Genomic DNA, 13,403 nt, shown 5'->3' on the forward strand with positions numbered 1-13,403 from the left:
ATCAAAGAAGAAGTTAATTAAACAAACTAGATAAGTAAGTTAAAATTAAAACATATCACCAATCATCATTAAACCTAATCTGTTCATTTTGAATTTTAAATATTACTTCTGTTCCTCGGTAACAGCTACTTTTTTCTCTTTCCGACATTTTTTCAAAATCGCTTCGGATTTTATAACACATTTCTTGTTTGATTTTTACAATCAACAAAGTAGCATTCCATACTCTTCTTTCAAATGTCAAGAGACATCGACATTTCCACAACATACGTTTAACTAGAGCTATACAATAGTTTAATAAATATACACTCTGATTCCTTAATACTAAATCTGTCTGATATTTAACTTTATACCAGTCAATATTTGTCTTCCATATCCTCGAGACCCAGGACCATGCTGATTTTGCGATTCGACACTCATAAAAAATATGCACAATAGATTCCACATCACCACATCTTCTACATTTTTCATCTCTAACTTTATGATATATACGTAGATATTCTTTACTCATTACAACGTTTGATAATATTCTCCACGAAATTTCAATATACTCAACTGGCAAGCTATAAATATTCTTCCATATTTTTGACCAATCAAGACCACTATTAATCATATTTATATTTGGATATTGACTATGAATTAGTCTATAAATCTGCATCGGTCTTACTTTTCTATCTAAATCGATTACATTAGCAAAATCATTAATTATTTTTCTTAACAACTCTCTCCATTTTTTAAATTTTCGTTTATTTGTAATCATGAAAGGGAAATTCGCCTCCAGTTGAGTAAAGTATTTAGAGATCGGCCCTATTATATAACGTACAAGATAAAAACATGGATGATTTTTCTCTCAAGATATTTATCATCAGACTTAACTGTAACGAATTTTCAAAATCTTTTAATTCGATCATTCCCCATCCTCCATTTTCTATATCATTACGCATAATTTTTCTATTCGTAGGTTCAAATGTGTTGTTCCAAAGGTAGTTATAAATATATTTCTCTATTTCTTTTATATCATTTTGACTTAAATTTGTTATATACATTTTATAAATCATTTTTGGTATAACAATTCTATTTATTACTTGTGCCCGTTCTGGCATATAAAGCCAATTTTGCGACCAATCATCTATTTCTGTCTTTATCTTGTCTTTTATTTCATTCATATTATTTACCTGTGCATTTTTTCCGTACCAGACCCCCAGTACCCTTATTGTGTCCACTCGTTCTATTTCACTCTGTACAATTCCTATATTTCCTACTACATCTAATATTTTACATTTATTTTTATTTATCATCATCCCCGTTAATTCACAAAAATTCTGTAGTCTCAACAGTATTCTATTTAAACTTTATCCATTTACCACTAAAAAGGTAATATCATCAGCATGGGTGACATATAAAACTCTCTCAATCATTCCGGGGATGTATATCGATTCAATTAATTTATCATTATTTATACTCTGTAGTAAAGTCTCAATGTAGATTGCAAATAGTGTCATTGAGCTAGGACAACCTTGTCTCACTCCAATATTACAATCTATCTCATCTGAAGTCTTATTATTTAAATAAATAAAAGTTCTGGGGGCCTGATATAAACGCTTTATATACCAAATTTCTTCACTATTCAGTCCATAACATTCCAAAAATTTCCACAACACATCTCTATTTACCATATCGAAAGCGCGCTTTACATCAATAGAAAGCAAAGATAACGGTACATCTCTTTCTTTATAATAATCCTGTATAAGTCGTAAAAACACTATATTATTTTGTATTCGTCTATCTTTTACACCTGCACTCTGTGTATTACCTATAAAATTTTTAAACACCGACTCGATTCTTTTTGCTATAATCATACTATAAATTTTAAAATCAATATTTAAAAGAGTAATAGGTCTAAAGTCTAAAACCCCCGTATCCATGTTATCATTTTTATTTATTAAAATCATCTTCCCATAGCAAAAAGTGCTATTAAAATCTGTAAATTTGTATAAAGTATAAAAAATATTAATAAAATCATCGGCAAAAAACCTATAAAACTCCGCGTTAATATTGTCCCTTCCCGGTGCTTTATGCAAATGGAGAGACTGGATCGCCTCTCTTATCTCATCCTTCGTTATTTCTTTATTTATCACGTTATCTTGTTTTTCTTTTACAGGTCGAATTCCATTAAAAATATCCTCACTTCCGGTTTCATCATTTTGTAAATCTCGAAATAAATAAGTATAATAAGAATGAAACTTTTGTATTATCCGATCAGAACTTCTTATCTCATTTCCAAACTCATCAATTAACCTATCTATCTCTAAACTTTCCTTCATCTTTACTTTCTTCTCGAACACCGCTCTCTCTGCCTCTCTTTTTATACTGCATCTATCCAATTTATATCTAATATAACTATTTTTATTCTTTTCATCAATTTCCCTTATTATTTTCCTTTCAATTTTTTCTACTTCTTCCTCTTTATTTTGCAAAATTGCTAATGTTAACTCTCTCTGTAAAGCTTTTATTTTTATAAAATTTGCTTTTTTTCGTCTCTTCCAAGCCTTCTCTACCTCTTTTAATATACCTTTCTTTAAACTATTCCAACTTTCCCAATTTATTACTCCTACATTTTTATCTAACATCTCTTTTACTTTTTGCCTAAAAGTTTCATCGTCTAATATCTCTTTAGTTATTTTAATTCTCTTTTCTCTTCCTTCCCCTTTACTCATTTCTATCTCGACCTGAACCATCTTATGATCTGATAACGTTTTATTCTCTGTTTCTACTCTATAACATTTTATATCTTTTATTTTATCTATACTTTCTGTCACATAAATACGATTTAGTCTCTCCTTTACTCCGCGCCCCTCCCACGTGTACCCCGGATAACAGGGATAAAGTTTTCTAAAAACGTCATAGAGATTAAAATCGTCAATGATACGACGTAAAACATTTCTCGATCCGTCGTACATCAGAGGACCATTTTTATCTAACACATTTAAAACACAATTAAAATCTCCCATAACAATCACGTCTCTTCCCACTCTTATAAAATCACTTAAAACTTTAAAAAATTCTTTTCTTTCATAAATTCGAGTCGGTGCATACACACTAATAATTCTAATGGGTCGATCTCTAACACTTAAATCCACTGCTATAATTCTACCATTTACATCAGTACGAAAATCATTTACCTTGAGTGTCTTTCTAATTAATAACAATACACCAGTACTTCTACGCACAGCAAAAGAAGCATAGATATTATATTTTACAAACATTTTTCTCAACCTTCGCAAATCATTAAAGTCTCTTATATTTGTGTCCTGGATCCCGAGGACGTCTATTTTATTTGTCATAACCAAATTTACCAAATAGATTTGCTTCCCTAAATCTCTCATCCCAGAAATATTTACAAATCTTATATTTAAAATTCTACTATCCATTTTCAGTCTTTTTCTGTGTTTTCTTAGTTATTCCTTCTCTTTCTAACGCCCTAGTTATCATATAATTCTTTTTTATCTCCTCTTGTGAGCTATCTATTTGTTCTTTTTGTTGTTCCCCGATATCTCCTATTTTTTGTTCTCTGGCTATTATCGCCTTTTTACATTGTTCTGTCCTCATACTTGTATTTTTCCTTTTTATCCTACTTCTCTTTGTATCCGATTCCCTAAAATCACTCTTATCATTTTCCATTTCCTTAACCATCTGTTGTACTCTCCCCTGCTCAATTTCTCTATCACTATTTTCTTCTCCCTCCTCCTCGCTTTTTTCTATTCCCTTTGACACTATCAATAACTCTTGAACTATTACTTTACCCAATTCTTTCTCAACCTGCTCTATATCTCTCTCCTCATCTCTTTCTCTACTCTTTTCCCTTTTCCATCTGTCTAAACTCCTCTCTCGCCTTCTCTCTAGACTCACTTTTCTTGGACCTTTTCTACAAATCTCCGAAAACAGCGGCATAGGACATCTTTCCCCTTTATCGTGTCTTTTTTTACAGTTATAACAAGCGTCACAGTTTTTCACCAAATGTTCCCCACTACCACATCTATAACATTTTTTTATTATACATTGCCTAGCTTCATGATCCAATTCTCCACATCTATAACATTCTTTCTTTGCACCAACATAATACAACATTACACGTCTCCCTAAAATTTCCATGGTGGTTGGGATTCTACGTCTAGTAATAATGGACACTCGAAAGACACCCGTTCTTACATTGGTATTAGGATATTTGTTTACAAGTATATTTACAATTTTTCCGAATTTTCCCATCATTTCACTAATTAATTCACTATCGACTTCTACCGGTACATATCGCATTGTAACTACAATTAAATCCGCTTCTAGACTTTCAATATTATAATATTTATTTCCCACCTTTATTACTTGTCCAACTAGTTTTTCTTTTTCTTCTACGCTGGACATTCCAACTTCCACTATTCCTCTTGGGCGATAACATACTTGTTTTACACTTTCTGGTCTTCCTATTTTTTCTTCTATAACTTGTATCAGTTCCATTGTCTCTATTCTTTCTTCACTAACAATTCGTATTGATTTTATCGATGAATATTTTCGTATCTTTTCAGATTCTCCCTCTCCAAACATCTCCCTTGTCGTTTCCTCACTTTCCTCCATCAATTCGTCCAGATCGGTGGCTGCCGCATCAGGACTTCGGTACGACGAATCAAACCCATCGTGGATAGCCTGAGAATTACTCTGACTACCTAGGGTTTCCATATACGAATTATTAAATTCTAACTGAACATTACTTCCATCCATTCGACTATTATTCTTAATCAAGAGGCAATACAGCCCCACAGAAGGATCGACTTAACGAATCCACGCCCCCCACGGGAGCTGTTGAGGTGAGTATCACCAGAAAGTTCAGAAAAATAAAGTATCTCTTCTTAAATTTATTGTAGTTTACTTCTTTCTATTATTAAATCACTTTATCTTAGTATACTTTCATCAAGTCTACTCACATTTTCACTAAAACTTCACAAAAGTCGATCGATAGTGTAGACACTCTAAGTTCACTCTTCATTAACAACTCGAAAAATAATTTTTAAAAATCCAGAAAAAAACGACGGAATATTGTTCTCTATATTCCCGAGGCACTAAATATCGATGAATTCACAACTTTAAACCCAGCAGAAGCTCACAAACGCAAAACAAGAAGTACTCACAAAAACTCACCCACACGGGCGAGATAAGAACAGATACTGGTAAATTAAAGTTTATTATTTCTGTTTCTTTATATATACATGGAGCAACATGCTCGATCATATTTTTATTCCATAAATTACAAAAGTCACTTGTATTCTTTTCTTATGCTTATTTAACATTACATTTAAAACTTAATACAACTACTATAATTATATCTCATTTTTACATTAAACTTCTTTCATTTTAAATATATTTACATTTGTTTATAAGTTATATTTCTTTTTTACAATTTCTATTTATTATTATTACAATTTATCTGTTTATTTCATCAATAAATTATATAATTATTGTTTCTTTTATGTTTCACATATAATTTCAATATTTTAATTTTACATTTTCTATTAATTTACCCTCTTTTTATATTCTCATATACATTTCCATGGTAAGATTATTTTACCTTACTTAATACTATTTCAGTTTTCAAGAAATACATTTTTCTCAACATTCTATTTCATGTAATGTTGAGATTTACATATCAATAAATATATTTATAACTGAATAAATTATACTTCTCAACATATTTATCTACCTTAATATCTTATTAAGGCATTTCATTTACACATTTATATTTTTATCTACTTTTCCTATTTTTAGGTAAGTAGATTTACATATCAATAAATACATAGATAATTAGACAAAATTAAACTTCCTAACATATTTATCTACCTTAATATCTAATTAAGGCCTTTCATTTTCACATTTATATTTTTATCTACTTTTTTCCTATTTTTTATTAGGTAAGTAGATTTACATGTCGATAAAATACATAGATAACTAAGTAAAATTGTACTTCTTACTATATTTATATACCTTAATATCTTATTAAGGCTTTTCATTTGTACATTTATCTTTTATATCTACTTTTCCTACTTTTCATTAGCTAAGTAGATTTACATGTCACTAAATATATAAATAGACCAATAGAGTTATTCTTCTTAGCACATTTATTTATCTTAATATGTTATCAAGTCCTTTTCATTTACACATTTACATTTTATATCTACTTTTCCTATATATTTTGGTAAATAGTTTACATATCTAATATAACCTTTACATTTTTTAATTACCATTCGTCTTTGAATGTAAAATTTTCCCCGTTTTCTCCACATTATATTTTCAGTACCTCTGTAACAAGCATTCCACTCATTATTTGTTAATTTCTCACTATCCTTTTTTAATTTTAGTTTTGCTTCTGTTTTAATTTTTGTTATTACTAAAGTAGGATTTATTCTTTTTCTTTCAAAGACCTGTAAGCATCTAGCCTTCCATAGATTTCTTTTTGCTAGTCCTATTATCCAATTTAGAAAGTATGTACTTTGATTATTAATTTTATAATCTGTATGAAATTTTATGTTTACCCACTCTAATTTAACATTACAAATGAAGTTAACCCACCCCCAAACTTTTTTGGCAGGTTCACAAATATAAAATATATGAATGATTGATTCAGTTTGTCCACATCTTACACAATGTTCGTCTCTATTTCTATTGTATCTGTGTAAGAATTCTTTACACATAACAACTTCCTGTGTTATTCTCCACGAGATTTCCTTCCATTCTGAAGGTAAAGTACTTATATTTTTCCATGTATTTAACCAATTATTATTACTATTTATTATTGTCTCATTTACCATTTGTGTATGAATTAATTTATAAATTCTATTTGGTTTTAATCTCCTTATATCTTCAAATATCTCATTGTCATTATTTATTAATTTTTCAATATTTCTTCTCCATAATTTATATTTCTTATTATTATTTATGATAAAAGGATAGTTCGATTGTCTTTCAGCAATATCTTTTACCAATGGACCTAGTATGTATAATGCAACATAAAAAAGGGGGTGATTTCTTTCTATCAAACTTTTTAATAGCACAGTTATAGTTAACGAACTTTCGAAATCTTTTAGGTCTTTAATGTTCCATCCTCCATTATTAACATCATTTTTCATTACCTTCCTACTTAATGGTTCGTATTTATTCTGCCATATATATTTAAAAATTGGTTTTTCTAATTTCTTTATATCATCTTTCTTTAAATTAGTTACATATAACAAATACACTATCTTTGGTATTACTAATTTGTTTATTACTACTGCTCTTTCTGGCATGTACAGCCATTTATAGTCCCACTCCTTTATTGCATTTTTTATGTTATCAAACATTAAATTTACATTTTTCTCATTTGCTCTTTTGCCAAACCATGCTCCTAATATTTTCATGCTTTCTACTCTTTCATAATCTAAATTTCTATTATCTATATTTCCATATATTTTTAATAATTTACTTTTTCTCATATTAATTTTCATACCTGTTAATATGCTGAAGTCATTTAAGGCTTGACTAATTTTTTCTAAAGAGAAATTATTTGTAACAAAAAAGCTGATATCATCAGCATGACTAATAAATTTAACATTTCTTTTTAGACCAGGGATATACAAATTTCCAATTAATTTATTACATTCTATATACCTTAACAAAAGATTAATATATATCACAAATAAGATCATTGAGCAAGGACATCCTTGACGGACTCCTGCTCTGCATTCAATACTTTCTGTCATCTGATTATTAATTTTAATTACTGTTTTTGGTGTCCTATAAAGTTGTTTTAATGTTATAATTTCATCTTTATTTAAACCATATGTTTCTAATAATTTCCATAAAATTTTTCTATTGACTCTGTCAAAAGCTTTTGATACATCTATTGATAATATTGACATTGGAATTTGTTTTTCAATACTTAATTCTATAGCTAAGTTCATAAAAATCATGTTATTTTGTATCGATCTTCCCTCAATCCCTGCACTCTGTTTACAATTTATCTGTTTATTTTATCAATAAATTATGTAATTATTGTTTCTTTTATGTTTCACATATAATTCAATATTTTAATTTACATTTTCTATTAATTTACCCTCTTTTTATATTCTCATATACATTTCCATGGTAAGTCCCTTCCCGGTGCTTTATGCAAATGGAGAGACTGGATCGCCTCTCTTATCGTCTTTTTCACACACACTGATTGAATCATCTTGATTCAACATTTCGTGGTCGTTGGGGATTTCACTTTCTCCCCATGAAGCACTACTTGTAGATGGTTTATNACATCTATTGATAATATTGACATTGGAATTTGTTTTTCAATACTTAATTCTATAGCTAAGTTCATAAAAATCATGTTATTTTGTATCGATCTTCCCTCAATCCCTGCACTCTGTGTTTCTGCTATTTCATCCATAAATATCTGTTGTAATCTTTTTGCAATGATTAAACTGTAAATCTTAAAGTCATAGTTCAATAGAGTGATTGGTCTATAATCTGCCACAGTACAATTATCTTCTTTTTTCTTAATTAATACCATTTTACCCTCATTAAAATTTTTACTAAAATCTTTTTTATTGTATAGATAGTAAAGTATTTCTATTAATTTTTCGTTAAAATATATATAGAATTCTGATGTTAACATGTCAATCCCTGGTGCTTTTCTTGTTTTTAATTTCAAAATAGCCTCTTTTATTTCATCTTTTGATATCTCTTTATTAATTATATTGTTTTGTGTGTCTTTTATCGGTTTAATACATTTTACTATTTCATCCCACTTATTTTCATTGTAATCTGGTTCTGACATTATCTCATTATAATAATTGTAAAACTCCTCTATTATCTCTTTTCTATTTGTAATTTTTATATTGTCTTTTATCAATTCGTTTATTTCCATATTTTCTTTCTCTTTTCCCCTTCTCTCATATACACTAGTCTCTATTTCTCTACCTATTCCTAGTCTTCTCATTTTATATTTAATATACCTTTCATTACACTTTTCCTCTATCTCCTTTACTATTTTTGTTTCTATCTGTTTAATTTCATTTTCATCTTTTTTCATAATAATGGCTTTTGTCAATTCTCTTTTTAATTTTTTACTTTTGTTGAACTTTTCTTTTTTGATTTTATGCCACCTTTCCTCAATTAATGTGTTAATTTTTTCCTTAGTTTCTTCCCACTTTTCCCCCGTTATTCCTTCTTTTACACTATCTAACACTTCCCTTACTTCATTTTTAAAATTGTCCTTCTCTAAAATTTCTTTTGTTATTTTTATATTTTTTGTTAATACTTCTTGTACACCTATACTCATTTCTACATTTACTATCATGTGATCCGTTAATTTTACTTTCCTCCCTACTTCGTTGCATATGATGTTTTTTACATTATAATTTATTATATTTGTATATATTCTATCTAACCTCTTTTTTATATTCCTCCCCTTCCATGTGTATCCTGGCCGATCAGGGTATACTTTTCTAAATATATCTGTAAGATTAAAGTCCTTAATTAATTCTGACAACACTTTACGAGACCCATCATAAAACAGTTTTTCATTCTTGTCAATTTCTTCTAGCACATTGTTAAAATCCCCAAATAGCAGGATTTCTCTATCTACAGATAAATATTTCACTAATTCATTGAAAAATTCTTTCCTTTTAGCTGCCCTTGTGGGTGCATATATATTAATTAACCTTAAGAAGTTGTTACCTACCTTTACATCAACTACCAATGTTCTCCCTTTAGTATCGGTAGTAAAGTCCTGTATCTTTATCGTTTTTCTGACCATTATGATCACTCCCGTACTTTTCCTCACAGCAAACGATGCATATATATTAAAGTTACAAAACATTTTCCTTAATTTTCTTAAATCTACAAAGTCTTTAATATTTGTCTCCACTATACCTAAAATGTCTATTTGCTCAATTTCTACTAAATTAGCCACAAATGTTTGCTTGTAAACATCTCTGAAACCAAAGATGTTCACAAAACTTACTTTAAAAATTTTATTCATTGTCCGTTCTTTGTTTTATTTTTCCCAGTCTCTTTTTTCCTTCTTCTCTTTCCTGTTTGTTCCTTGTTCGTTTTCTACTTAGTCTCTCTATTTCCATCCCTTCCTCTCTCTCTTCTTGCGTCATTTCTTGTAGCTTCTCTTTCTGTTTCTTCTCATCTTCTATAATTTCCTGTTGCACTTCTTCCTCATCATTATTCTCTTCTTTTTTATCCTCTGCATTTTTCTCTTCCAATTTCGTTAATGTATTTTCTATTGTTTTGATTTCCTCTTCCTGTTGTTCTTCCTCATTTTCTTTTTGTTGTTGTTTTGTATCTGTTTTGATCTCCACCTGATTTTCCGTTTGTTCTTTATTTTCACTTTCCTGTTTCTTATCTGTTTCTTTTCTGTTTATTTTCTTAACAGTTTTTGGAAATCCTCTTTTTACAATTTCTGAGAAAGTTAACTTTCTGCACTCTCCTTTATGTTCTTTCAAACATTTTGGACATTTTATACAGTCTTTTATTAGATGTGTGCTTTCGCCGCATCTATGACATGTTTTTATTACACATTCCCTTGCTTTATGTTCAAAACTTCCACACTTTCTACACTGTTCTTTCATCCCAGGGTAGAAAGTTTGTATCTGCTTTCCAAAAATCTCAATAAAATTCGGCACTCTCTTCTTTGTTTCTATTATCACTGTAAATGTTCCATTTTTTATTTTCGGCTCCCCCGGATGATATTTGGGGTTTATTTTTATTACCTTTCCATAATTCATCATGACTTTCTTAATCAAAAATTCGTTATACTCTCCCGGAACATATTTGAGAGTTATGTTTAGCAGTTCAGCCTCTAAACTTTCTATTAAACATTTCTTTTCTTTAATCATTATCTCTTCTCCTATTAATATTTCCTTGTCTTCCATTGTTGTTAGTGTTATCTCCGCTATATTTCCTGGTCTGAAGCAGATTTGTTCTATAGCTCCAACCTTTCCTAACTTTGCACTCAACACATGCACTAATTTTCTTATCTCCACTCTTTCTTTCACATCTATTCTTACCGATCTAATTTTTCTATACATTTCCAATTTTTCAATCTGTTTTAATTCCTTCTCATATTCCCTTTGTCTATCCTCCTCTATTTCTAAATCTTCCTCCTCTTCATCCGATTCTTCCGATGATAAAACTAAGTCATTTTCTAAATTTTGCATTTCTTTTCCATTAATCTTATCTTTTCTCATTTTATTTTTCATTTTTCCTTCTAATTTGAGGTTTATTTCACCATTTTCCCCACTAGTTGATGGAATGGACTCTTCCATAATGAGTCATAACATCGAAACAAAGTTCGCGCCAAATGTGGGTTTTGTCGCCAAGGTAACGACCCGTTGCTAGGCAATTCGCGCCAAATGTGGGTTTCTTTGGTCCTATGTTAAGTATTAGCAATATTTAAAATTGCTATAACTTTTTTCCAGATTATCGAAACTCTTCCAAATTTCCAGAATAAATTACTGATAGTCTATACTTTATATTAGTTCAAAAGTTTTTTCAAAATACTTGAAAACGGGCTCGATCCTCTTATTTTTCTCCCGCTTTCGACCAATTTTAAATTACGATTAACTGTTTTAAATTTAACTAATTGACCCCTAAAAAGTTCATCCTTTACTCACTCATCACTCCTCTTTCTGATGATATATCCAATTTCACTACAATTATCACCACTCTCCAACTATCCAGTTCCAAAGTCTTCGAGTCTTTCGGCGACCGTAACTTTAAAAGTTACGGTCCCACACTTAAAATAAATACACCACTGTAATCCTTATTCTTCACCCTTTCCAATGATATATCACACTTGCCAAAAATATCACTAAAACCGCACAAAATCCAATCCGCAAACGGAGCTCCAAACGACGCGTCTGTTCCCGTCAAGATAAGAACAGATTTAAAAGCCATTTATTGATATAATAAGATATATACAAAGATTGACCAATATGATTGGAGGTATGTATATACATGGGCACATAGCCAGCTAGTTGAGAAGTACATAGGGTTAAAATATGCAAGTTGTGTTGAGAGGCATTGCCTCAGACGCATAACATGGGCACATAGCCTGCTGGGTTGCCAATGTGGCAAGAACATACATAAGGAGTGGTACGCGGAAACAAGGGCACATAGCCTGGCAATGAACGCGACATAGGATGTTAGTGTTGGTGTCCAAGATGACTTGTATAGATGTCCCGACTCCATCGTATACAGTCGCTTACCATCAATTTGCGCATCAGTTTGGCATAATTTCTTCTGACGCCTAATCTCTGGAGGACTGCGTCATTGGCTGTGTCGTATCCGCCTAGTGCTCCAGCGATGAAGGCATCGATGTATGTGTCGTAGCCTCTTCGTCGAAAGTGGGCAGCCAGGTCTTCGTACTTCTGTACCTTGTCCTCTCTAGCTCGGACGAAGGCATCGGCGCCGTTTTCAAATGGTGTCGCTACGTCTATGATGGTGGCCGTCCTTGGATTCTGATTGAGGACGACGAGATCTGGCCGGCAGTTATCTGGGAAGTCTGGTATGCGTTGATTAACATATACTGTGAGGCCTGAGTGGTCGAAGGTGTTATTAAGGCGGTCCAGTATTGCATTGTGGCATTTTGTGATTAGCCTGAAGTTGGGAGGGCAGTGATTAATTACATGGGCCAGGGTTTCTCTTTGGCGCTGACACCTCCTGCAGGTCTGGCTGGCGTTCCCAAATCTTCGCAGGCCGCGTAGGGGTACTACGCTGAGCCTGGCTCGGTGTATGAACCGCCAGTCTGCGAACCTGGTGAAGTTACCATCTTGCAGGAAGTGGTTGCTGTTGGTGTTGCTGGCCGTAATTTTGTATGCCTTGCCCTGGTCAGGCTTGACAAGAAGGGAGTGGAGGAAGGTGGCTTTGACAGCAGAGCTGATGGTTTTCATGGCCGTGTTTGTGCTACGGATTGGAGCGTCGTTGATGGATGGAATAAGAGTGCCACTTCCGTTGGGATGCCACTCGATGTTGATACGCTTTTTTAAGCGTCTGGTGGCCATTCGGAGACGAGTCCAGGTCGATGGAATATCGTACGGGTCACAGCCAAATTCACTGTCCATAGAGCCGGCCAAGTACGTGCAAAGATCGGCTTCACTTGGTGGTCGCTTGATGCGTTTCTCAACTACTTGCTGCAAGGTCTTGGCAGCAATGGTGGCGACGACCGGATCTTTGGAGTGGAGAATGTTAATGGCGTGACTGACCTGGGCTACGTCCGCTAAGATGTTGCAAGGGGTGACATTGACCCCTCCCTGAGCGTGCGGCATGTATACTATCTCTGGGCTCGCACGCTGGGGTAAGTTTAACCACCGTTTGACATA

General features: G+C 31.9%; 1 protein-coding gene across 1 annotated transcript; it reads right to left on the bottom strand.

The window, feature by feature from the left end:
* Nucleotides 1–3,420: 3,420 nt before the first annotated feature.
* LOC111617980 lies at nucleotides 3,421–11,240 on the bottom strand. The gene is made up of 2 exons (XM_023359393.1): nucleotides 10,133–11,240; nucleotides 3,421–4,715 (listed from the first exon to the last, which is right to left on the bottom strand). Exons 1-2 carry the CDS (start codon nucleotides 11,238–11,240, stop codon nucleotides 3,421–3,423), a joined length of 2,403 nt encoding a protein of 800 aa, XP_023215161.1.
* Between the last annotated feature and the right edge of the window lie 2,163 nt (nucleotides 11,241–13,403).

The sequence above is a fragment of the Centruroides sculpturatus genome, unplaced genomic scaffold (assembly GCF_000671375.1).
Source record: "Centruroides sculpturatus isolate CEXI.00-Female unplaced genomic scaffold, Cexi_2.0 scaffold218, whole genome shotgun sequence".
Lineage (NCBI taxonomy): Eukaryota > Metazoa > Arthropoda > Arachnida > Scorpiones > Buthidae > Centruroides > Centruroides sculpturatus.

Coding starts and splice junctions, on each gene's coding strand:
- LOC111617980 (XM_023359393.1), bottom strand. CDS start 11,240: ATGCAAAATTTAGAAAATGACTTAGTTTTATCATCGGAAGAATCGGAT. Junction 4,716..10,132: donor GATGGAAATAGAGAGACTAA/GTAGAAAACGAA, acceptor TGGAAACCCTAG/GTAGTCAGAGTAATTCTCAG.